We start from the raw sequence: 25,581 nt of genomic DNA, 5'->3' as shown, positions 1-25,581 counted from the left end.
CCCGAAAGCCACTGAGCAGCGTGGGCACAGGCTCCCTCACTAGGTGAAGGCGGAGCAAAGAACGCGAAGAGCCATCATGGGAGCCCGCCGCGCGTTCAGCTTCGCCTGGGCCACCAGGCGGCTCGGGCAGGTTTCGGATGGGGGCGTTTCCGGGGACTTTTGAAGCAGGCCAGGGGCAGGGTGGGTGAAGGCCATTCGACTGTCCTGGCCTCCGAATCTCCCAACGCGCCGGTGTTCAACGTGACCAGAGCGACTCACCGGTCTCTAATGTCTCCGGTTTTCCAAGGCCTCCTCAGTCATCCTGAGGACAGAAGGGCTGGGGACAGTTTGGTGAGTGCGCCCTGCCTACAGCATCCTGTAGAATCGGTAGTCACGGTCTCTGTGGCGCAATGGGTTAGCGCGTTTGGCTGGACTAGATGGAGGAGACAGGAGGACAGACTCAAGAAAAATTTGCAAGGTGAAAACCAGTAGGATTTGCTGATGGATGGAATACAGGAGGGGAGAGGTAGATTATTAGGGCTATATCTTAGTTTTCTTATACAAGATGGATTCAATTGCAATGACATTGTTAATTGAAATTGACTTTAAATAATGGCACGACCTAAAGTTATGCAAACATTTGCCTTGGATAAAATGTCAAGTTTTTAAAGTTTTTAGCTGGGTGGACAGCATGGCTTGACTTCCTATCTCTTGGTATCTCTTAATGTTGTTAAAGAAAAGTTTTTCTCCTCTGAGAGGCTTATTTCAGTGGAAGTCCATCTGCAAAATCTGTTCTAAATTTAAATCAGAAAATAACTACGTGTCCTTGACATGCTCATTATTGTTTTTGAGAATGACCTAAGGCCGCCTCGGGGGGATCTGGGGGCTGTCTCGCGAAGCCTGCGCGTCTGCACCGGGTGCCCTGCCTGGGGGCAGCTCAACACCTGCAGTCCTAAGAGCGGGTTCGCCCGGGCTCCCAGGGGGTGTGTTTCCTGCCTCTTTAACCTGCTAGGGGCGGTTCCAGTTGCCAGGAAATCAGCGTTTTTCAGGATTCCGGGCTGGTGCTTTGAAGGAGAGGCGGAGGGGAGACAGGGATTTCCCGTTCTTCCCTCACCGGCCCGTCCCCCGCCGGCCCTAACGAGGTTGCGCCCCGGAGGCCGAGGGCCCTTTAAGGCCCGCGCCTGCGCCGTGCGCTCCCGGCAGCGCGTCCTGGAGGAGCCCGCGGGCTGCGGGCGGGGCTGGGCGGCGGTTGAGACGCCGGTGCCGCGAGGCGGAGGTCACGGTCCCCGGGCGCCGGAGCTTCTGAGTGAGCGCCAGGCATTTGTAAACGCCAGAAGCGCGACCTGCGGAGCCAGGAGCGGGGGCGCGGCCGGGCGGCGGCCGTCTCCACGGGAGGTTGACGTCTCCGGTGGTTCCAGCTGAGGGCGCCAAGCCGGACCCCGGTGAGTCCGGGCCGCGTGGGGGCACCGCAGGGTCGCGGCGCGTCCGGGGGCCCCAAGCGCGAGCGGGGCGGGCGCCGCGGCCCCTTCCCTGCGCTGCATTCCTCGCCCGCCGCTGGTGCCCGCCGCCCTCTCGTGGGCGCGGGGCAAGAAACTCGCGGGGTGTCTTCCCGTGGCCTCCCAGGGGGTTCCGGGGCGGAGCAGCCTCGGGGGCCGGTCCTCGTAAATCCCGTGGGGACGCGGACCCTGCGCCGCACCTTCCAGGCCGGAAATCGGTTCCCTCTGGGGACCTGCGGGGCGGGAGCGCTCTGGCCCCTGACGTGCGAAGTTGGGTCTTTCTTGGCGTCCGGGATTCGGCGCCTGGCGCTGTCTCCAGGCTGGTGGCGGGCAAGCCAGGTGTGCCAGGTCCAGGACGCACGAGAGGAGCGTTTGCCGCCGTCACTGAATCCCCTCAGCACTAGCGGGGCAAGCCTCAGATTCACCGCAGGGTTTCCAGCAGGTTGGACTGTGGCGCTGCTGTGTGCGCTCCAGAGACTTGCTGTGATTTCCGTGTCTGTGTGTGTGTGTCTGTCTGTCTGTGTCTGTCTGTGTCTGTCTGTCTCTCTCTGTCTCTCTCTCTCTGTCTCTCTCTCTCTCTCTCTCTCTCTTTCTCTCTGTGGCTTCTTAGATGATCTCATTTCGCATCCTCTCACCCAAGAGTTAAGCAGGACATTTGGAATGGTTTCCTCGCTTTCCTCCTGTCTCTTGCTGGTAAAGCAGCTTCCGACGGTCAGTCTTCTCCTGCGGTGCCGTCTTTTCCTGGGGTTACAGTGCTGTCCATCCGTTCTTTGCGGAAGAAATGACTCCCAGGGCTTGACGAAGTTAAAGTGATCTGCTGGGAGTTTTTAATCTCTGATCTGAGCTGTTAGCATTAGTTGCTTTCTTTCTGTTTTTAAATTTTACTGATAAAATTTCACCAGTGAACCTGAAGCTCTTTTATTTTGTGTTCTAAAATGCTAGCTTTAAGATATCTGAGAACTTTGTGTCAAAGAAATCTTCGAAAAGTTATGAAGTATACACAAGAAGTTCACAATTGTAAAAGTGCAGGTGGTCTGGGAGCAGTGGATCACACCTGTAACCCCAGCACTTCGGGAGGTCAAGATGGTCAGACCACTTGAGCCCAGCAGTTCCAGACCAGCCTGGCAATGTGGCAAAACCCCATCTCTACTAAAAATACAAAACTTAATTGTGTGTGGTGGTGTGTGCCTGTAGTCCTAGCTACCTGGGAGGCTGGAGTGGGAGGATCACCAGAGCCCAAGAGGTTGAGATTGCAGTGAGCCGCGATCATGCCATTGCACTCCGGCCTGGATGGCAGAGGCTGGGCATGGTGGCTCATGCCTGTAATCCCAGCATTTTGGGAGGCCCAGGCAGGTGGATCACCTGAGGTCGGAAGTTTGAGAACAGCCTGGCCAACATGGTGAAACCCTGTCTCTTAGGGAAAAAAAAAAAAAAAAAAAAAAAGTACAGGTAATAAATTTTTACTAAGTGAACCACCACAGACCGAGAAATAGAACATGACTAGATTGGTGTATATATGTAGGGGTGGCATTGTTGTTTTTAGAGGTATATGAATGATAAAACTTTAGTATGAGATATTGTTGAACATTTTCCCAAAGTGGTTGGACCATTTAGCAGGGAATATTCTGGTTACCCTACATCCTTGCTGATGCTTGTCAGTTCAAAATTATTTTGCCATTCGAGTAGAGGTGCAGCAGTATATCAGTGTGGTTTCAATTTGCATTTTCCTGGTATTGAGATTGAGTATTTTTTTATTGTCATTTATATGTCCCCTTTTGTGAAGTGTCTGTTCAGTCTTTGTATCCTGTTTTCATTGATATGCTTGTTTTTCTGTTGATTTGTAATACTTTATTCTGGGTATGTGTGGTTTCTAGAATATATATGTATTGCGTTTCTCTTTTTTCAAACTGTAGCTTGCCTTTTGACTCTTTTAATGGTGTTTTTACATGAATGGAGATTCTCTAATGGTTTTTTTTTTTTTCTTTTTTTCTTTTTGAGACAGGATCTCACTCTGTTGTCCAGGCTGAGTGCAGTGGCAGAATCACAGTTCAGTGCAACCTGGACCTCCCAAGGCTCAGGTGATCCTCCTGCCCGAGCCCCCAAGTAGCTGGGATCTACAGGGGAGCACCATTATGCTCAGCTCTTCTTTTGTGTTTTTAGTAGAGATGAGGTTTTGCCACGTTGCACAGGCTGGTCTGGAATTCCTCAGCTTAAGTGATACACCTGCCTTGGCTTCCCAAAGTATTGGGATTATAGGCGTGAGCCACTGCACCCAGGCTGAGTTTCTTAATTTTAATAAAATTATACTTGATCAATCTTTTCCTTTATGGTGACTGCTTTTTGTGTCCTGTTTAAGACATCAATGCCTAACCTAAGAATACGAACACATTTTTCTGTGTTAGACTTACAGCAATTTTATTTTAGTTTATGCATTTATTTTTCAGACAGGGTCTCACTCTACTGCCCAGCCTGGAGCCTCCACCTCCTGGCTCAAGTGATCCTCTCACCTCAGCCTACTGAGTAGCTGTGACTACAGGCATGTGCCACCATTGTCTGGCTAATTTTTGTATTTTCTGTAGAGACGAGGATTCAACATGTTTCCCAGGTTGGTCTCAAACTCTTGAGCTCAAATAGTGTGCCTGTTTCAGCCCCCCAGAGTGCTGAGATGACAGGTGTGAGCCACCCCACCTGGCCATGATTCACTTTTTACTACACGGAGTGACTGCTTGATCCAGCACCATGTATTGACAAGACCGTCCTTGCCCTTCTGTACTGTTGGGCACTTTTTTTCCATAAATTGGATGGGCTATACGGTCATCTGATTTATGAAATTACTGTGGGTCTGTTTCTGGACCAATCTGGGCAACACAGTGAGATCCCGTCTCTACAAAATAAAGTAAAATAAATGATTTTTAAAAAGTGGGTAGAACAGATGGAGTCATAGGTGTAATTTATAAATGATTGTCAATTTCTTGGCTACATTCAGGTGTTGGTAAGTCAGATCTGTTGGACGTTCAGGCAAAATGTATTAAGTGAATTATATGGTGTTCAGAATGATTGCTGGATGTTCATTGTGACTTGAATTAGATGTTATTTGGGCCTTACAGAGCTACAGTTTTGACACTTTTATTTATTTGTCTTTTTAAAATGTTTACAATCTTCCTGTCAAGGCACTAACTATTTTCTACTTAATTGTTCTAAGTGTCCTTAATTTACCAGGAAAACTTTAGGGATTATACCTAAATAAGTGTTAAGCTGTTTAAAGGGCTGATGTGATGTGATGTAGACAATAGTATTCTACATAATAGTTTCAGGACTACATTGATTAAATTGTTTCTTTTTCCTTTAAAAAATTTTTTTTTTCTTGTGACAGGGTCTCGCTGTGTTGCCCAGGCTGGAGTGCAGTGGTGCAGTGGTGCGATCATGGCTCACTGTAGCTTTGAGCTCTCAGGCTTAAGCAGTCCTCTCAGCTCAGCCTCCTTAGTAGCTGGGACTACAGGCACGCACCACCATGCCCAGCTCATTTTTTATTTTTTGTATACAGGGTCTTCCTTCCTACGGTGCCCACACTGGTTTCAAACTCCTGGGCTCAAATGATCCTCCCACCTTGGCATCCCAAAGTGTTGGTGTTTCAGTGGTGAGCCATCACCCCTGGCCATTTTAGTTTTAATAATTTATATCTATTTCTAGTTTAAAATATTTACTAAAATCTATTATTTATGAATATGGTATTCATTATTGTTAAGATTATTTTGTATGTGTTTAATTTCATTTTCAGTATAAGCTCTTGGAAATTAGAAATCTTATCCCTTATTCACTACTGTATTCTCAGTACTTGACCTTGCCTGGTATGAAACAGGATATTGAATAAATATTTGTTAGATGAATGAGTGAATGAACATACTGATACCACATTCAACAACTCTCCAAGCATCACAGCATTCACCATCTAACAAATAAAATAGCTCGTAGAGAGCAGAGCCACAGTCAACCTGCCATAAAAGGAAGTGTCAATGAAAATCAACCTTTGTATGTGTAGCTGCTAAGATTTGGGGGCTTTTGTTACTGCAGCATGAACTAGCAAAGCTCAGTGAGACCGCAGATAGAATATACACATATAAATAGACCAGATAGACCAGTAGGTGAGATTCCAAAGATAGTTCAGTCAGCATTAACTAACTACACCCGCACTCTCCTCCTAACAGAAAGAATGGAATTCCTGTTCACTGAGATCTGCCTCAAACAGTACTTTGTGAAAAGTAAGCACTTTCTCTGGCTACTCAAGTGATCAGTCAGGACTCTTTTTCCCACACCCCGCTCCCACCCGTCTCCGGTTGGAGTGTGGTGGTACCATCATATCTCACTGTAACCTCTAACTCAAGGCTCAAGGAATCCTCCTGCCTCAGCCTCCAGAGTAGCTGAGACTACAAGTGTGCACCACCATGCTCTGCTAATTGTTTATTTTTTATTTTCAGAGACAGGGTCTTACTGTGTTCCCCAGGCTGGTCAGGAGTTGATTGCATGTGACAGAAACCAACCAACTCTAGTTCCCCACCTTTCAATCTGCTCCTTTCTCCGTCTTCCCAGTCTCAATAAGTGGCGGTTCCATCCTTCAAGTTGCCCAAGCGCTGAATCTCGATGCTAACCTTGATTTCTCTCTTTTATGTCACAGCCCATATGAAGGCAAATCATGTTCAGACCCAAGCGGAGGTTCCTGCTGACCCAGGCTCTCACCGGCACGTTGTCCTTTACTGTCCTCCTGAGGGTGTCTGGAGCTTCAGTGCTGTGTGCTCTCGGCCTCCATGCTGGGGCACCACCGACTCCCGCCGTCCAGGGCTTCCAGTGGACTCTCCGAGGCACTGATGTGGAATCTTCCCCATTCGGTGCACCAAGAGCAGCCTCACACGGTGTGGGCTGACATGAAGAGCTGCCAGATCCAACAGGTAACAATCCTGAGGTCAGGGAGTCCTGTCTCTATTTTGACTCAGATGCGAAGGGAAGATGCCGTGGACCCTAAACATCGCAGCATGACCAGCGTGTGCCACCACGACCTGCAGCGCGTGGTCAGGTGGAAGTTATTTGACTTCAGGAGAGGACAGTGTTCTCTTCGGGCCTTTCCTCAGTGGCCGGATGTGCGTCCCTCTCCTCTCTCTTCCCCTCTCACCCCCAGTCTCCATCCCCATTTCTCTCTCTCTTTCCACCTTGCTGTTCCCTTTCACCTGCTTTCTCCTCTTCAGCTTTCATGGTTCTCCCGTCCACCCGCATTTCCCAGGCTAAGGCCCCTGCACTGTGCTGGGTGGGGAGATGTGTGTGGATTTAGGCGGTGCCCTCTAGATGTGTCCAGGATGGGGGAACATGGCTCAGCTGCCAGTATATTGGTTTCAGAGAGTGGCCACTTTTGAAGGCCTTTCACAGCTCCCATTCTAGAATCGTGTAGGTCTTAAAACTGATGGGCCACAGTGGAATTCTTGGTTCCTCAGGACCTTGTGGTGGACACCTTCTTTCACTGAGCATTCACAGGGTGGCTATTAGGTGCCAGGCCCTGCTCTGGGCTAGGGGCACCATAATGAGTAAATATCAGGTCACTACCCCATGGAACCCACCACTGCAGGCATCGAGAGGGTGAGAAAGAAAGCGATGTGGCCTGTGTTTGTCCTTCTCACGTGGTCACCTGCCAGGTCCTGGGGGAGTGGGAGCCAGTGCAAGGAGAGAAGCCCAGTGAGCAAGGCAAAGGCACGATGTCAGACCCAGGGGCTGAGACCCCCTCCTGCAGCCGGGCAGCTTCTGGAGTGGACAAGGAGCAGCAGGAAGGTCATGGCCTGGTGTTCTGGGGTCCACTGGCCCATCTCATTCCTGTGGGTGCCAGAGTTTGTCCAAAGGGAGGACTCGGTGTCTCTGGAAACAGCAGGCCAGAGACAGGATGTTTCAGAAACGGAGGAAGGAACTGTACATCGTGGAAACAGAATATGGGTTTACAGTGGTGCGTCTCTCTCTAATAACTAGTTAGCGTGTTCCTGTTAATGGAAAACACTGGGGTTGTAAGTTCCCCTGGATCTTCTCATCGTTGTGTAAGTTCATTTGTTCCCCCTCCCTCCTGTCTTTTCTTTCTCCCCTCCTTCCTTCCTTCCTCCCTCCCTCCCTCCCTCCCTCCCTTCCATCATTCTCTTTTCTTTTTCTTTCTCTCTCTCTCTCACTTTCTTTCTTTTAAACTTTTTTGAATAGACCACACTGTACTGAAACCCACATTATTTACCAAAATCTCTGGAGCTGCTTCTGTCTTTCAGGCAGGAATGTCATCCTGTATCCCTCAGCCCCTCCCAGCCTCCTTCTCCTTTGATTTGTGGGTGCCCCTGGGGCAGCTGCTGAGTCTCAGGGGTTTCTAGTCTTCATCAAGTTCTGCCCACCTGGATGATTTGCCCCTGTCCTTACCAGAAGCCTGCAGTGTCTAGATCACTGAGGCTGCTTCCGCCTAACTGATCTACTGTCTGTATTCCGAGGGCACCCCAGCAATAGAGGCAAAAGGCACAGGCATTGAAATCTCTAGCTGCTCTGACTCTAGGTTGGTGCACTTCCATGCCAAGTACTAAGCGCACAAGAACCGGATGCCACCAAAACCTGATTTGGGTCTGCTGCCTCCTGATTTGTTTTTTAGAGCAGTTCTAGGTTTACAGATAAATTGAGTAGATAGTACAGAGAGTTCTCCTAGGCTCCCCTGACATCCAGCACACAATTTTCCTATTAGTGCGTTGTATTAGTGTGGTCCATCTGTTACAATTGATCAACCAATATTGATACATCATTAGTAACTAAAGTTTATAGTTGACAGTAGAGTTCATTCTTCGAGTTTTCACAGATTGAGTTTTGGCAATTACATCATGTCGTAAACCCCCAATACAGCATCATGCAAAATAGTTTCAGTGCTGAAGATTCCCTGCGCTTCACCATTTCCTGCCTCCTCTCCTCCACCCCTGACAACCACTCATCATTTCACTGTTTCTATCTTTTTGACTTTTCAGGAATGTACTACAGTTGGAATCATAAAGTATATAAGTTTCCCGACTGGCTTCTTGCTCACATGATGGACTTAAACTTCCTCCATGTCTTTTTGTGGCTTGATGGCTCATTTTTTAAAAATCACTGAATTAGATTTCATTGTATGGCTACAACACAGTTTGTTTATTCATTCACGTTGTGAAAGACATCTTGGTTCTTCCAAGCCTTGACAATGATGAATAAAATTGCTGTAAGTACTTATGTGCAGGATTTTGAGTGAACTTCAGTTTTCCCAAGTGACTGTACCATTTTGATTTTCACTAGCTATGGAGAGTTCTGGCTGCTCCTCATCTTTGACAGCATTTTATGTGTTTACCTTTTTGCATTTTAGCCATTCTAATAGGTTTACAGTGATGGCTCGTTGTTTTAATGTGCAATTCCCTAGTGACCAACGATTTTGAGCATTTTGTATATGCTTATGCGCCATCTGCATATTTTATTGGTGATGTGCTCAGATCTCTCACCTATTGTTATTATTTTTTTGCCTTGTGTTGCTTAGTTCTCAGAATTCTTCTTATATTTTGGACAGCAGTGTTTTATCAGATTATTTTGTATATATTTTCTGCCAGTCTTTGACTTGCTTTTTCCATTATCTTCACAGTGTCTTTCACAGAGCTGAAGTTTTTCATTTTCAGGAAGCTCAGCTTGATTTTTTTCATTCGTGGATTGTGCTTTTGGGTGTGTATCTAAGAAGTCATCATGGAACCCACGTTCCCGAGCTCTGTTCCTATGTGATCTCCTGGGATTCTCATGGTTTTGCACCTTACCTTTAGGTGTAAGGTTCCTTTTATAAAGGGCATAACATGCACACCTAGATTGATAGATTCATGAGAAGTGTAGTGATGGTGGGTTCATTGGAACGAGTGGCCCATGCCTCATGAGATGACTGCAGTGGATGTCCTGGGCCAGTGACCCTGGACTTCAGCCATATTTCAGCATCTCGAGGTACAGTACACCAACATCAGAGCTTCATGTTGAGTCAAAGCAGTTAACACAGCCAAGGTATTCAGAGGACAGTGATGGTATCAGTAGCTATAGACTGTTTCCAGCTGGGGAAATAAAGAAGTAAATTTAATAAGTCTTCTAAATTTGTCCTTGCCATAATGATAAATAACTTTATCTTGATAATGAATTATATCCTGGTAAGTTAATTATAATTTACCATAATGAGAAATAACTTTATGCTGAGTACAGCAGACACACAAGCCCTTGAGGACACATGCCTGAGGATTCTGATGAAGATGTGATGTTCACATATGTGCATAGTTGGACCTACAGGCCAGCTTTGAAACAGTGGAAGACTTAGTTTCAAATTCAAGATTGCTTTGAGTAGAAATTCACTTTACCTCTCTTTGCATGGCAATAGGGCTAATCTTCCCTAAGCTACCCCTTACAAGAAAAGGAATCATACTGGTAAGAATTCAGACTTCAGCAAACATGAGTATGTAAGGAAGTCTTATAAAGTGTTCTAGCCACCTAGCAAGAAACCAGGAATTTAGCAAGTTTGTTCACATTCAGGACAGTTGTGTTCACTAGATCAGAGGCCCTGAGACACGAAGAAGAGACCCACTAACAAGGGGAAGTGTTTCCTCCTGTCCTAGGACATCACTGCCAACTTCAGGGAAGCAGGAACACAGCTGCCTGCTTTACAGTATGGGCTGCTTTTGTGCCTGGAGTGTGTCTGATGTCCCAAGACCTGTACCTATTTCAGGGAGCCTGGGAGGAGCCTGAATCACGGATGGAATTGGACAGTGCATGGAGATGGTTGAGCAGGACGAGGGTAAGTGCAGGGGCGTGGCCAGGTCCTACTGGGAGACGGTGAGCGGCACTGATGGGGACAGACAAAGATAAAGTCAAAAGTGTGCGCTTCTGTGTCAAAAACTCAAACCAATAACTAGTTTGCTTTCATAAGCAATAAGTATTTTTCTATTTACCTGAGAATTTAATCTCAAAACAGAAATCATAAAAATAGTAAGTCCCAGGCATAAACCCTAAACTATAGCTCATATTTATTCTTTCTAAATAGAGCCATTAGTAAAATCTTCTTCATAAAACATATATTGTGGATATGAGAAGGTAAAAGTCGGCCGGGTATGGTGGCTCATGCCTGTAGTCCCAGCACTTTGGGAGGCCGAGGTGTGCGGATCATGAGATCAAGATAATCGAGATCATCCTGGCCAACATGATGAAACCCTATCTCTACAAAAACACAACAATAGGCCGGGTGTGGTGGCTCATGCCTGTAATCCCAGCACTTTGGGAGGCCGAGGCGGGCGGATCACAAGGTCAAGAGATCGAGACCATCCTGGTCAACATGGTGAAACCCCGTCTCTACTAAAAATACAAAAAATTAGCTGGGCATGGTGGCGCGTGCCTGTCATCCCAGCTACTCAGGAGGCTGAGGCAGGAGAATTGCTTGAACCCAGGAGGCGGAGGTTGCGGTGAGCTGAGATCGCACCATTGCACTCCAGCCTGTGTGACCAGAGCGAAACTCCGTCTCAAAAAAAACAACAAAAAAAAACCAACAATTAGCCGGGCGTGATGGCACATGCCTGTAGTCCCAGCTACTCGGGAGACTGAGACAGGAGAATCGCTTGAACCCGAGAGACAGAAGTTGCAGTGAACCGAGATTGCATCACTGCATTTCAGCCTGGTGACAGCAAGACTCTGTCTAAAAATAAAAAAAAGAAAATAAAGCAAAAGTCTTAGAATCATTGGCATTCCATAGAAGAGAGAATTAAATACAGTCAAGGGAAGACCCGTCTCCTAATTCTCTTGTATGTTCCAAAGGTCCAGGGAAATTCCAGGTCTAATTCCATGGAAAATAGAGGTGATTTTCCATGCTGTTAAAGCAACGTTGCAGGCACTTCTGAAGTTTGATCCCAATATACTAGGAGGGCACACCTCTGTCCTGGAAGACGATACAGGAATGAATACTCTTCCAGTGACTCATTGTGGTCATTCGTCCAGCATCACAGAAAACAAAAAATGGAAATATGGCCAAATTCATGATTTGCTAGCCCTCTTGTTCAGGTTTCTTACCTGATTCTTAGGATAACAGCGTTATCTTGAGGATTATGATGCAGATATGCTGTCCAAATATGTGCACAGTTTTGAGCAAAATGCCTGGTACAAATTGATCAACAAATAATTACTGAATAATTATATGAATATTTACTGAATGACATGGATCCTATGAATAGCTATGGAATAATTGTTGTGATTGCTTTTATTGGCAGTGATCAAAAGTCTTCCCTGTGTGACCTGAATTAAGCCACATAACTTGGTGAACCTGCAGTTTCATCATTTTTATAATGAAGAAACCTGACAGATTTTCCTTCTGCCACAGAATGTCAGGCCTCCCAGACACCAGAACATGTATATACATAAAGCCTTTGATGTATCTGAAAGCAGTATGCTCACAGTGTTGCTGAGGATGATGGGGGCTGTAGAGAGGCACGCTTTCCAATGATTGATCGAATCCTCTTTGCTTCACTTCCACATGAATGCTGGGCAGCCCAGGGTCACACCCATTGCACCCTGAACTCAGGCAAGCCCAGGAAGCAGCCAGACACAGGAGACCTGGGCTACAGAACGGTCTCCCAAGTCCCAGGCTCACAAAACCTGGGTGGCGATGAAAGCTGAGAAAGTGAGGAGGTGGTTCAGGGGATGACTCTTCCCTACTCGTTCCTGTCATCTCCAATCCACCTTCTATTGCACAGCAACCCGGAGAACCACCAACCACCCCTGACCATCACCTTGATCTTACTGTGTTTGGTTAGTGGGATGCAGCCACACATCAACGGCGTTAGACCAACTCAGAAAAATATCTCTCACACAGTCTTCCATAAGGACCGCCCATGGCCCTGTTATTTTCAATATATGGAAAAACGAAATGAAAACAACAAAATCATATCAGGTTTACCAGACTTCCCAAAGTAGATGGTCACATATGCTTTCAGGAGATCTCTATAGAAATGATTTTGATGACTTGACACCTTGAAAAGAGCTCTTCTGGGACTAAATTGACATCCATAAGTGACAAGAATGAGAGGTAGTGTTCAGTCACATTAAAAAACAAATCATCCCATATAGAGGAAGCTTTGGATATAGGAGCATCAAACTGGTCTTAAGTGAGATGAAAAGTCTCTTCTGCCACAAATATCAGTGTAGTGATATCTGCCAGTAAGAAAATATAAATCAGCATAACCATGGGATGCAGCAAGAAGAATATTGAGCCAGGAAATAAAACATTAAAAAAAAATGAATTCCTCATTCACTTTCTAGTGGATACAGAGAAAACTGCAGAAGAGTCAGAGGCTATCACGGCAGTGTAATGGGATGATGTGTTAAACTTGTGGAAAAGCCTTCAATTCTGTTTTCACATATGAGAAGGAGGGGTGACTGACTTCCTGATGAGCATTAAGAAAATATCACATGTTGGGAAACTGTTTCTGCCTTGACGATTTTATACACACAAGAGATGAAAAATGAGGCACATGCTGAGATGTACTGGGAATGAGATGGGACTGTGGCATTGTCACAAGGGTACACAAATACTGAGAGTGACTGATAGAGGAACGGCCCCCGTCGGTTGTGACCTCAGGTGAGACCAGGAGGCCTGTGTTTCAGCAAACCCTGGGCAATTGGAATGAAGGGCTCCTAAGATTCCATGACACGCCCAGCTTCTAATTCTGTTATTGCAACAGCAGACGGTTACCTGGTACACAGGCCACTATCTCCCACACTCTTGTCGGAGTCTGAGCTACAGGCAGCACCGTCAGCTCCCAGCTGAAGCATTGCGAACCTTGTTTTGGCAGTTAAGGTCCCTAAAGTGCTGTGAGGAGGGATCAAGTTTTCAGAACAGTAAGTGAGGAATTTGAGTTCTTGACATCCCCCAGTCCTGAAAACCTATTTGGTTTCCAGTTTTTAATCCATCCTGTGTTTGGGTTTCTTCTCCCTAGTCACTGGCTCTGCCTGTGGTGCCCCAAACGTCAGCATGATGGCATCCGGCAGAACGTGTTCGAGGAAAGCCACAGAGGTGAACTTTCCTGATACCATTGAGAATTCCTACTCCCAGCAGGAAGAGACCAAACCGAATTTCAGAGACAGCAAATATAGACTTCTTCTGAGCCAGGTGGCCTACTTCCGTAACTACCAGCTGAAGACATACAGTACGTTCTATAGGTTCACCACCGTGAAACTGATGAGTGATGTCCTGTCTTGTCTCTAGAAACGAATCGTTCTCTTCATCAAAATTAATTTCATTCTTCCTATACTTGTAGAAAGTAGCAATGGGTATTTTAACATTTAGTTAAAGATGGAAGACATAGGTCAAAGTATTTAGCCACTGTTCCATATCTGCAGTAAGGTGGTTGAGGGACTGGGGTTACAATCCCAGCTATTGATTTCTGACACAGGCACAAAACCACCTGTTTTTCTCAGGAAAAGGCTAAATTATGTTTACAGGAATTCTCTCTGTACTCTATAAGATCCTGCAGACAAGTAGCATCCAGTCTGTTGGTCTAAATGTCTGAGGCAACTGAACTTCCATTTAGTTCCAGTTTCTGCTGAGGCCCAGTAGGCAAAGCTGTGTTCTGGAGACACTGGTGGAAACCCAGTGATAGCACACAGTAGCCACTGTGAGGAGCTTGAAGGGGACCCTGCTCCTAATAGAATCTGTGGTATGTGTATGTGGCACCATGAAGAGCAGAGAGTACCCTGGTACTGGTGCCTCAGCCTCCCAATTAGCTGGGATCCCTGGTGGGCACCACTGCAAATGGCTAATTTTTCTATATTTAGTAGTGGCGGAGTTCCACCATGTTGGCCAGGCTGGTCTTGAACTCCTGAGGTCAAGTGATCTGCCTGCTTGGGCTTCCTAAAGTGCTGGGATTTCAGGCATGAGCCGTCTCGCCTGCTTCACAGATTCTTTTTTAAGTAAAGGTTGTTAGAATTCATTCATCGGTCCAGTCTTCTATATAAATTTCTCTAACCATTCATTGACAGTGATATATGATGAGATAAATCAGTATTGCAGCAATACTTCTGGAAAGTATTTAGAGCAATTTTTGAAGATGTAGGGGGGAAAGTTTTAATTATTTGCACTGACTTAGGTCAGAGGATACGTGATTAAGATCTACCAGAGGAGGGAGATTTTGTCCCGTGGATCTGAAAAGCAGCCTCATGTACTTCTAGGGCGACTTAGTCTAGGTCCCGTTAGAACATTCCTGTCAGAATAGCACATACTTACACTGAGAATATTTTACGTCCTTGTGCTTTGACCGAACACTGATTTGGTCTTGTGTGAAGTGCAATTTGCCCGATGTAACCTGCTCTTCTGAATTTGTTTACAGAAGATCGAAAAGATCACGATGAAGAACAGAAACACAGAGACAGCAAAAATAAACTTATTATGAGTCAAGTGGCCTACTACCTGGGCTGCCGGCTGAAGACGGAAGGTAAGTTCTCTAGGTTCACCATCACGGAAGTGCTGAACAGTGTCCTGTCTTGCCTCTGAAAAATGATACACTCTCTTCTTCAAAGTTAATTTAATCCTTCCCGTATATCTAGGAAAATAGCAGTGGGTATTTGAACATTTTGTTAAAGATGGAAGACAGAGGCCAAAGTATTTAGCAACTTTTCCACGTCTGCAGTAAGGCGGGTGTGGGACTAAGGTTAATATCGCAGCTAATGGTTCCTGACACAGGCACAGAACCACCTGTTTTTCTCATCAAGAGGCTAAATCATGTTGACAGGAATCCTGTCTACCATATAAGATCCTGCAGAACTTATAAGCAAGATAAAGGCAGAAGGGTTTATTTCCAGGTTTCAGGGTGACTGAGTAGCTAAGACAAGTTGTTTGAAGGAGGTCGAGAGAGGAGGTAAGAAGAGTAAAAGCGGGGAAACGACATCTTCAAATCAATAGGCAAGGCCGTCGGTGACGCCCCTCAGTCCCGATTAAACCAACTTGACGTCACCAGTTTCTAACCCATCGTGTGTTTGGGTTTCTTCTCCCCAGTCCCTGGCTTTCTGTGTTCTGCCCGAAACGTCAACATGGTGGCATCTGACAGGCCTCCTTCCAGAAAATACACAGAGGTCAACGTTGCAGAAAGCATTGAGAAATCCTGCCCCCAGCAGGAAGAAATCAAACCGAATGTCGGAGCCAGCAAAAATGGACTTCTTATGAGCCAGGTGGCCTACGTCCTGAACTACCGGGAGAGGACATACAGTAAGTTCCGTCGGTGACCCCCACGAAAGTGATCAGTGGTGTCCTGTGTTGTCTTGAGTAAGTAACCGCTGACTTCATCAAAAGTAATTTCTTCTGCCCATACTTGCAGAAAATAGAAATGGGTATTTTAACATTTTGGTAAAGGCCGGGCGCGGTGGCTCAAGCCTGTAATCCCAGCACTTTGGGAGGCCGAGGCGGGTGGATCACGAGGTCAAGAGATCGAGACCATCCTGGTCAACATGGTGAAACCCCGTCTCTACTGAAAATACAAAAAAAAAAAAAATTAGCTGGGCATGGTGGCACGTGCCTGTAATCCCAGCTACTCAGGAGGCTGAGGCAGGAGAATTGCCTGAACCCAGGAGGCGGAGGTTGCGGTGAGCCGAGATCGCGCCATTGCACTCCAGCCTGGGTAACAAGAGCGAAACTCCGTCTCAAAAAAAAAAAAAAAAAAAAAAAACATTTTGGTAAAGATGGAAGACAGAGGCCAAAGTGTTTAGCAACTTTTCCACATCTGCAGTAAGGTGGGTGTGGGACTGGGGTTACAATCCCAGCTATGAATTTCTTACAAAGGCACAGAATCACCTGTTTTTCCCAGCAAGAGGCTAAATCCATGTTTGCAGGAATCCTCTCGGGTCTAAGTGTCTGAGGCTACTGAACTTCCATTTTGTTTTGTTTTCTGCTGAGGCCCAGTGGGCAAAGCTGTGTTCTGGGGACGCTGGGGGAAACACGATCATAGCACACAGTTCCTGCTGTGGGGAGGTTAAAGGGGACCCTGCTCCTAATGGAACCTGTGGTATCTGTAAGTGGCATCATCAAGAGCAGAGAGTACCCTGGTACTGGTGCCTCAGCCTCTCAATCAGCAGGGATCCCTGGTGGGCACCACCACACCTGGCTAACTGTTGTATTTTCAGTATAGGCGGGGTTTCACCATGTTGGCCAGGCTGGTCCTGAACTCCTGAGGTCAAGGGATCTGCCCTCCTATGTCTTCTAAAGTGCTTGGATTCCAGGCATGAGCCACCGTGCCGGCTCCACAGATTCTTTTTTCAGTGAAGGTTGTTAGAATTCATCTGTTGGTGTAGTCTCCTATATAAATTTCTCTAACCATTCATTGACCATGATATATGATGAGTTAACTCGGTATTGCAGCAACCCTTCTGGAAAGTAATTAGGGCAAGTTTTTAAGATTTGGGGGAAAAAGTTTTGATTGTTTGCACTGACTTAAGTCAGAGGATATGTCATTGAGATCGACAAGATGAGAGAGATTTTGTCCCATGGATCTGAAAAGCAGGCTCATCTACTTCTCAGGCGACTTAATCTAGGGCCCGTTAGAACATTCCCATCGTAATATCAGATTCTTCCATTGAGAATATTTTACGTCCTTGTGCTATGACCGGACACTGATTTGGTCTTGTGTGAAGTGAGATTTGTTCAGTGTGACCTGTTCTTCTGAATTTGTTTACAGCTGATCAAAAAGATCATGATGAAGAACAGACATACAGAGACAGCAAAAATAAACGTATTAGTCAAGCGGCCTACTACCCGGGCTGCTGGCTGAAGACAGAAGGTAAGTTCTATTGGTTCATCATCACGGAAGTGCTGAACGATGTCCTGTCTTTACTCTGAGAAACTGAACACTCTCTTCATCAGAATTTATTTCATTTTTCCCATACTTCTAGGCAAATATAAATTAATATCTTAACATTTTCTTAAAAACGGATGAGAGAGGCGAACGTAATTAGCCACTTTTCCACGTCTGCAGTATGGCGGGTGTGGGACTCAGTAAAATCTCAGCTATCGATTCCTGACACAGGCACAGAACCACCTGTTTTTCTCTGCAACAGGCTAAATCTTGTTGACAGGAATCCTCTCTGTACCACAGAAGATCCTGCAGACAAGTAGCATCTAGTAAGTTGGTCTAAATGTCTGAGGCTCGTGAAGTGCGATTCAGTTCAGGTTTCTGCTGAGGTCCGGTAGGGAAGGCTCTGTTCTGGGGGCCTGGGGGAACTCCGGTGATAGTACACGGTACCCGCCGTGGGAGCTTAAAGAGGACTCTGCTCCGTCCATAATGTGATGGGAGGCGGTCTTTGGAACAAGAGGCGGCATCTGTCCAGTTGCAGAGGACAGAAAGGAGGCTGTGACAGGAGGGCGGTTATTGGAGTGGAAAGAGCTCTGGATTCAGAAGGAAGGTTCCCAGGCTGTATCTTCGGCAGTGTTTTTAGTAACTGTCAGTGAGCAATTGATTTCTCCTTCCCGACTTTCTCTCTCTCCATCTGCAAAGGCAGACACCTTGCAGTGTCCGAAGCATTCAAATGTGCAAACACTTATGACAGCTTATCCAAATGAGATGAAGCCCCTCGCTGTGTGGTGTTGGAGACAGCATTTGATGTGTGGGCATTGGGTGTTAGGAAGCAGTTCAGACCGGAGCACTCCCTGTGGAGAGAATGTCCCAGAATAACATAGCAGAAGCCACTGGGAGGGCCTGTGAAGTCACCTGATATGCAGAGAATTGTGGGTCAAATTTGTTTGTCCTCTCCTAAGAGAAAGAAACAGGTTGTAAATGTGAACTGTGACAGGAAGGCAAGCGTGTCCCTGGGCATCAGATCTGTGTCAGGATGGGGGAGACAGCTGCCAAAGTCCAGAGAGAGGCCGCACCAGCCTCCAGTGATGTGGGAGCAGAAGGTCTTTTGAACATTTGGCCTCACCTCAACGGTGAGCCTCCGGATCAGAAATGCATTGCCTGGTGGATCAGGAAACCATGCCAGGGCATTTTATTAAAGAGAAATCATGAGAGATATCAGTAGAACAGGGACCCACACACAGACGTTCATGTCCCTGTGCACATGGGGCTGACCGTGCTTGCAGAGTGTGAAGTGGGAAATACCTGAACGAACACATCTGTACTTGCAGAAAATGACGCAGATGAGGATGAAGATGTTCATGTTGTGGAGGCTGAGAAAATACCGGAGTCACGTGCCCCCAGGTAACACTGAAGAATCGGGAGCAAGTAGTGGGTGGTAAAGTATGGAAAAGGTGTGCAATCACACCCTCTCTGGCGTCTCCCATGGGCCAAAAGCCTGCATTCCCTTGGCCACAATACATTGAGTTCAACCCAACTCAGACACACGGTGTGGCAGCTGGTGTGGTTCTTCGTACGTGGTGAGTGCCATGTCTTAAGTATACAGGGATAACCGTCTCTGTTCTTCTCAGCTCCTTTCTGCCCAGTGTGATGAATACCAGCTGCTGTCTTTCTGTCTTGTTCCCATGGCAGCCATGCTCTGTGGCAGAGAGGAGGATTGCCTGTTTCTTGTCAAAGGGAACCTCCCGTTTGCCTTCTGTGACCCCTGTCTTATTCCTCCTGTCCAATACTTCTTTGTTTAATCTTCTGTCATCTCTATTTCATCTGGCTCATCAGGGAGGTGCAGAAGGTTAAAGTCAAGAGAGTCCCTGAAGACTCACTGGAGGAATGTGCCATCACTCCTTCAAGTAGCTACGGCCCGACTAACTCTAGCCAGCCTCGCTGAGACACCAATGAAATCACATTTGAGGAAGACAGCGTCGACTCTGCACTGGTTGAAGAGAGTCCATCATCTCCTGATGTAGTGGAGGATGCTCTGATCATTCTTTCAGGTGACCTCTACATTCCTTGTTTTTGGTACCTCTGTCTAGGCTGAGGAAGATCAACTCTGAAGACAGGCTCTATACACACAAATCGGTTTGAATAAATACATGTGATGGGATACTAAACACAGTTATCAGGGAATTTTTATCTCTTCCTCAGTTCATGCCATGAGTTTGTCTCCCAGGCCCACGTGTCAAGTTACCAGACCCCAGGCCAGTGTGACAAACTCATGGTCACCTGAGTGCAGGAAGTGTACAGTAGGTGTCTGTGAAGTCTCTGAGCTTTGATTTGGTATCTCATCACCTGTAATGATGTCATCTGTCCCTGAACGATGTTCATGGAGTTTCTATTTCTTGTTAAGGAAACTGGGAGCCTTGCCTATTTATTTGGAGTTATTGTTCCCCAGGTTTCACTGCTCCGAGCTTTAGTCTTGATCTCTTTTAAGTCAGCTTGCTTAGCTGCACAGTCACCTTGAAACCAGGAGGAAAACATTTCCTCTTTACCTTGCTGATAGGTTTCCATAAAGGAAGGCTCACCCCGGCTCTCCGCCCCATCCGTGCAATGGCCGGTCTGATTGTTCTTGGTAGCATCACATATTGTTTGTTGTTGTTGAGTTGGAGTCTTTTTTTGTCACCCAGGCTGGAGTGCAGTGGCACCCTCTTGGCTTACTGCAATCTCCGCTTCACGGACTCCAGTGATTCTCCTGCCTTTGCCTCCTGAGTAGCTGGGCCCACAGGTGCTCACGACTACATCTAGCTAATTTTTGTATTTTTGGTAGAGACGAGGTTTCACCATATTGGCCGGGATGGTCTTGAACTTCTGACCTTAAATTTTCCCCCTGTCTTGTCCTTTGAAATCACGGATTTTGTTTTTTCTTTTCTTTGTGATGCAGTCTCCCTCTGTTATTCAGGCTGGAGTTCAGTTCCACGATCTCAGGTCACTGCAACCTCTGCCTCCTGGGTTCAGACGATTGTGCTGCCTCAGCCTCCCGAGTTGCTGAGACTGTAGGCGCATGCCACCATGCCCAGCTAATTTCTTTGTATTTTTAGTAGAGACAGGCTTTCACCGTGTCAGCCGGGATGGTCCCGATCTCCTGACCTCGTGAAGTGCTCACCTCGGCCTTTCATAGCGCTGGGATTCCAGGCGTGAGCCACCGTGCCCGGCCCGCAGATTCTTTTTTGTTTGTTTTTGTTTTGTCTTTTTTTATTCCTTCTCCCTAGAGACTGTCAGAAAGGGTCAATGGCAACTCTATTGCTTGTCATCATGGTGGGGTATTGGGGAAAGTTTTCCATGAGCAATAATCTCATCTCAGCTAAAACTCATTGGCTACGATACTGCCACTGTGCAAAGCTCACAGATTCTTTTTCAATCAGGTGTGGTTAGAGTTTACATATTGTCCAGTTTCATGTCTAGATGCCCTGACCATTCAATGCCCTTGCTACCTGGTGAGATAAGTCGGTATTGCAGCCACACTGCCAGAAAAGAGTTTGACTGATTTTTGGAGACTTTCTGGGAAAAAATTTGGTTTAACTTTGCATAGACTCAGGGAGAGAATATGGCATTATGGTGTACCCGAAGAGGGAGATTTTGGCCTGTGCATCTGGAAAGCAGGCTCACCTACTCAGCAGGCTTCATCTCGGGCACCCTGGAATCTTACTGTCAGAATTTGTATTCTTGCCCTGAGAGCATTTCTGTGCTTGTGCTGTGACTAAACACTGATTTGGTCATATGTGAAGTGTGATTTGCTTAATGTGACCTGCTTCTCTGAATTTATTTACAGAACGTCAAGGTGATGATGAGTAAGAGGAAGAAAAAGGGCCCTTTTCCCCCAGGTAATGCTGTGGAGTTGTGGCCTGTTAGTTCAGTAGTGACACCTGGAGACTGCAGATCCAGGGAAACCGAGGAAGTGATCACTAGAACTCTTTCTTCCATTCACCCAGCTACAAATTGTCCTATTGACAATGTTGTGGGTGATTCGTGGCACTTTTATAGGTTTTAATTTCTTAGTCCTCCCAAGATAGGAGCCTGCGGTCAGATGAGCCAGGTGACCTCAGCAAACGGGACGTCCTGCTGTCGCCTGTTCTCTCCCCTGTGTTTAATTCCAGGGAGAGACACATACATGCTTTCTGCCTATTTGTTGTTAGCATGTTTGCTAGGATTTGTGAAGAGAAGAAATTCAAAAACTATACATGTGATATCAAAATACTGGAAAAGGGAGGCCCTTAATACCCAAGATCTGGGTGTCTGAAATGCCCCGGGAGCTCTGTTCACTTGAACGCTGCATGTAAAATTCAACACAACTGATGCGAAGTAGTTGAAGCCCCGTGTTGGTTCTTGTGCTGCAGTTCATGATGAGAGTTTACAGGGAGTCTGGGTGGCCTGCAGTGGCTCATCTGTGCAAATGCACTGAGCACCTGCTGCTCATTTGTGCTCTGTCCCCAGGGTAGTCACCCTCCACCCTGCATTTAGAAGGATAGTTTTTTTTTCTCTTGAAGGGAAAATGCCTTTGCTTTCTGGGACCACTCCATTCTAACTTCCGTCAGATCAGCTGGGAGACTCTGTTGTCTAATCTCTGTTGGTTTAATCTTCTGTCACTCTGTCCTGCCTGGCCCATCAGGAATCCGCAGGAGTCTGTGGAGGAGGAAGCCCCCCAGGAGTCCTGGGTTGAAGGTTATTCGACTCTCTCAGTTCCTCCTGGCACATCTGCCTTCAATGAGCCTTACAGGAGCAACTTGCACTCATTAGAGGAGCAGCAAGTCGACTTGGCTCGTGACGTAGACAGTGAGTACTCCATTGTGAAGGCGGTAAAGCTCCATTTTGTGTCCCAGATAGACCCCATAGTCTTTGGGCTTTGCTCCCCTGTCCGGGCTGAGAGTTGTCATCTCTGTGGGCTGAACCTGTACATCAGTGTAGATTTCAATCACTCTGGATTCAGTCTGAGGCACGGACTTGGGGTGGGTCAGTGAGCTTTGCTCTCTCTCTAGTCCCAGGCCATGCCCGTCGCACCCTGGACCGACTGTCAAGACATTGAAACCCAAGGCAGGTGTTGCACACTCACACCAAGCTATGCAGCCCATGCCCACAAGTTGTCTGTCCATCTGAATTCAATGTCTCTTGCCAGCTACCAAGTTCCTCATGAGTTTTGTTCCCCAAGCATGTCTGGGAGGTTCTTCCCTGTTTGTACAAACCTGGTGTAACTGTTTGTACACACTTGGGATCAAAGGTTAATGGTCTACCAGAATAGGGACACTTCACCATTGGTTCTGAGACACAAACCAAGGAATCTCTATCATGATTGGCCTTGGGACCTCCTGAAGACTGTCTCTCACATTGTCCTGTCCTCATGCTGAGGAGCCTGAGGTCCGTGTGTAGGGATTAGACAGTGGACTGTTATGGGTGTAGGGGAATTGGCTTATTTTGTCTGTCCCTGTCTGAATTTATTGCAGAGATTAAAAATGATGATGACAAAGAAGAGGACCAAGACCCACTGTGCCCCAGGTAACTCTGAGCAGTTGTGAACAGCTAATTATTGTTAACACCTGGAGACGCCAGGTCCAGGGAAAAGAGAGTGGGCTGACAATATCGACACCATGTTTTCAACGAAGCCTGAACTACTCCTACTAACATTGCTGTTGGTTTTCGTTGCAGTAGATATTCAGGTTTCCATTTCTTCCTCCCCTTATCATGTACTAAGTGCCGTAGGTTGAGCATACTTGTTTTTATGATCAGTGTCCGCTGTGTGTCCTGAGGGTACTCACTCAGAGTGTCCTTTTACTCCCTCATCAGCGTGTCACTTGGACGGTTAGCTCAGCTTACTTTCTCTCTCTCTGTCTCTCTCTCTCTCTCTCTCTCTCTCTCTGTCTCTCTGTCTCTCTGTCTCTCTTTCTCTCTCTCTTTCATTCTTTTTTACCCTACTCTTGCCCATCCCAACATAAGGCAGTAATTTTTTGTCATTAATGGATCTATGTTTTTTCTTTATTAACCACTTTCTTGTGCTACCCATGAAATCTAGTTGGGGCTCTGCGGTGTCTTATTTTCCCTGACTTATTCTTTGGTTTTTCCTCCTTTTCTAGGCTCAGCGTGGAGCTGGTGGAAGCAGAAGAGCCCGAAGTCTTCTGGTGCTCACTGGATACATTGTATTCAACGTATACAGCTTATCCTGAGTTTTATTACATATGCCAGGATTACACATACGCCATTTTTTTACTTGTGGAAGAGCATGTTCGCTTGACTTTGGACATGGACAGTAGGTTTCTTACTATGACGGTGATAAGCCTCCACCTGGTCTCCCGGATAGGGGTCATATTCCCACACTGAGACAACACGTCACCTGGGACTCTGCCGGTGCAGATTGTGAACAATGCCATGTTCTTGCTGAAACACTTAGCCTGAGTTTCATAGCCTGAGGTAATCTCCAGACAACTGCAGAATGTAGACCAGTGAGCAGCACGACGGACCTGTCTCCTTCAGACAGCCCGTGTCACCCCAGATCACACAACTGAAAGAGAAGAGACTTTTTGGGTTGAAAAAGAGTCGAAAGATAATGTAGCTCCATTTCTTTAGTTCTTTTGAACCCAAAGTGTCCCCTCACCTTTTTGTTGTTGTCATTGATGGTGGTGACATGGGCTTGTCTGTAGACAGGTCAGCTGTCTGCGTCGATGGTTTATACTCTGCAGTTGTCTGAAAATGTCCTCATGATTAAATTCAGCCTAAGTGTTTTTGCGGGAACAGTGCAGGGTCAGTGCTACCTCAGCCATCTGCAGGCAGAGAAGGTCCCGTGTGTATCCCACCGTGATTGTGATGCCAGGACTGTTCCACCATCTGTCTACCATCATGATCATGGTACCCGGACTGTTCCACCATTTGTCTATCACCATAATCGTGATACAAGGACTGTTCCACCATTTCTCTATCACCATGATCATTATACCAGGACTGTTTTTCCACTTGTCTACCACCATGATCATGGTACCAGGACTGTTCCACATTTGTCTATCACCATGATCGTGATACCAGGACTGTTCCACCATTTGTCTATCACCATGATCATGATACAGGCGGGACTGTTCCACCATTTGTCTATCACCATGATCATGGTACCAGGACTGTTTTACCACTTGTCTATCGCCATGATCGTGATACCAGGACTGTTCCACCATTTGTCTACCACCATTATCGTGATACCAGATCTGTACCTTTCAGAGACACCTTATTTATACCGAAGTAATTCTAAAAATGGTTTTTAGAAGTATTTGTATGCTGTGTTCAAATGATCATCCCCTAAACATTTTTTTTTCATTAGTCATCCCTGGCGCTATCAATTATTATATTTATATCTTTATACTGGAAATTTTTCATTTTTACTGTATCTTTGCTTTTCCTAGTTTCTGTTGTTGAAAAAAAAAAATTCCCTGCCTCATTTTCATTTTTGCCAAAGTTAATTTTAATCTATACTATTAAAATTTTTTCTCTTAAGGTAAGACTATCAGCAAATAAGGCCATAGCAAAACAGAGAATTCACTGATTTTGAAGCCTTTGTTAATTTCTGGCTGACAAGGGACGTAGTTTTCTTAGTTAGCTGCTAATACCTATTTTAAGTGAGCAGCCAGCGAAATGTCTATTAGACCAAGGACATGCAAAGTCCAGGCCATTCTCTTTGAGTCTTTTAAACTATTTGAAAAGAGAAGAGAATAGGTAGATTCCACATATGTGGACAGGAAGGAGAATACACTAAAAGAAACAGATAACTATTTCCCAAAACAGAATAGAAATTAGATTTAAATAAACACACCCCATTAAAATTTATAAAACATTTTCTCACAAAATGTAATCTCTCTAAACTTACCTGTTATATGAAAGGCAGTTCTTAATATGTCACACTACATTGACTGTTGACTGTTGATATCCATGTGAACGTATTTCCAAGTTTATTATTTGAAAAAGCAAATGGGCTATAATCCTTTCTTTTTGCAGTGATCTTTTTAAGATTGATGATTTTTTGTGAAAATAAAACCAAAGATTTTAAAGATTGAAAATGACATTAAAATTTATCTTCTCAAAGTAATGATGTTGAACTCTGCATCTTATTCTTGTTTATAATGTAGCTGTCAAGTGATCATTGAACCATTGTTTAAATATTTGAAATTCCTGGGAACACACTGCATCCCAGGGTGTATCTTCTTTTTCTTTTCTTTTTCTCTTTATTT

The 25,581-nt window shown here is 46.0% G+C and overlaps 1 protein-coding gene and 1 non-coding gene across 2 annotated transcripts; one reads left to right on the top strand and one right to left on the bottom strand.

Moving 5' to 3' along the window:
• The first annotated feature begins 1,173 nt into the window (after positions 1-1,173).
• On the top strand, positions 1,174-25,408 carry LOC141582142 (NBPF family member NBPF3-like). Its single transcript, XM_074389664.1, has 14 exons — positions 1,174-1,421; positions 6,148-6,418; positions 8,492-8,718; positions 9,130-13,394; positions 13,493-13,702; positions 14,882-14,986; positions 15,547-15,756; positions 17,219-17,320; positions 18,664-18,736; positions 19,169-19,383; positions 21,156-21,207; positions 21,993-22,156; positions 22,822-22,873; positions 23,449-25,408. Exons 5-10 carry the CDS (start codon positions 13,528-13,530, stop codon positions 19,275-19,277), a joined length of 774 nt encoding a protein of 257 aa, XP_074245765.1. The 5' UTR covers positions 1,174-1,421; positions 6,148-6,418; positions 8,492-8,718; positions 9,130-13,394; positions 13,493-13,527; the 3' UTR covers positions 19,278-19,383; positions 21,156-21,207; positions 21,993-22,156; positions 22,822-22,873; positions 23,449-25,408.
• On the bottom strand, positions 20,587-20,727 carry LOC141582333 (U4 spliceosomal RNA). Its single transcript, XR_012515202.1, has one exon. It is a non-coding gene; the product is annotated as a U4 spliceosomal RNA (small nuclear RNA).
• Positions 25,409-25,581: the final 173 nt, after the last annotated feature.

Source organism: Saimiri boliviensis, chromosome 19 (genome assembly GCF_048565385.1).
Source record: "Saimiri boliviensis isolate mSaiBol1 chromosome 19, mSaiBol1.pri, whole genome shotgun sequence".
Taxonomy (NCBI): Eukaryota; Metazoa; Chordata; class Mammalia; order Primates; family Cebidae; genus Saimiri; species Saimiri boliviensis.
The sequence above is the reverse complement of the archived record's forward strand: the minus strand, read 5'-3'. Positions and strand labels throughout refer to the sequence as shown.

Coding starts and splice junctions, on each gene's coding strand:
- LOC141582142 (XM_074389664.1), top strand. CDS start 13,528: ATGATGGCATCCGGCAGAACGTGTTCGAGGAAAGCCACAGAGGTGAAC. Junction 13,703..14,881: donor CTACCAGCTGAAGACATACA/GTACGTTCTATA, acceptor ATTTGTTTACAG/AAGATCGAAAAGATCACGAT. Junction 14,987..15,546: donor CTGCCGGCTGAAGACGGAAG/GTAAGTTCTCTA, acceptor TCTTCTCCCCAG/TCCCTGGCTTTCTGTGTTCT.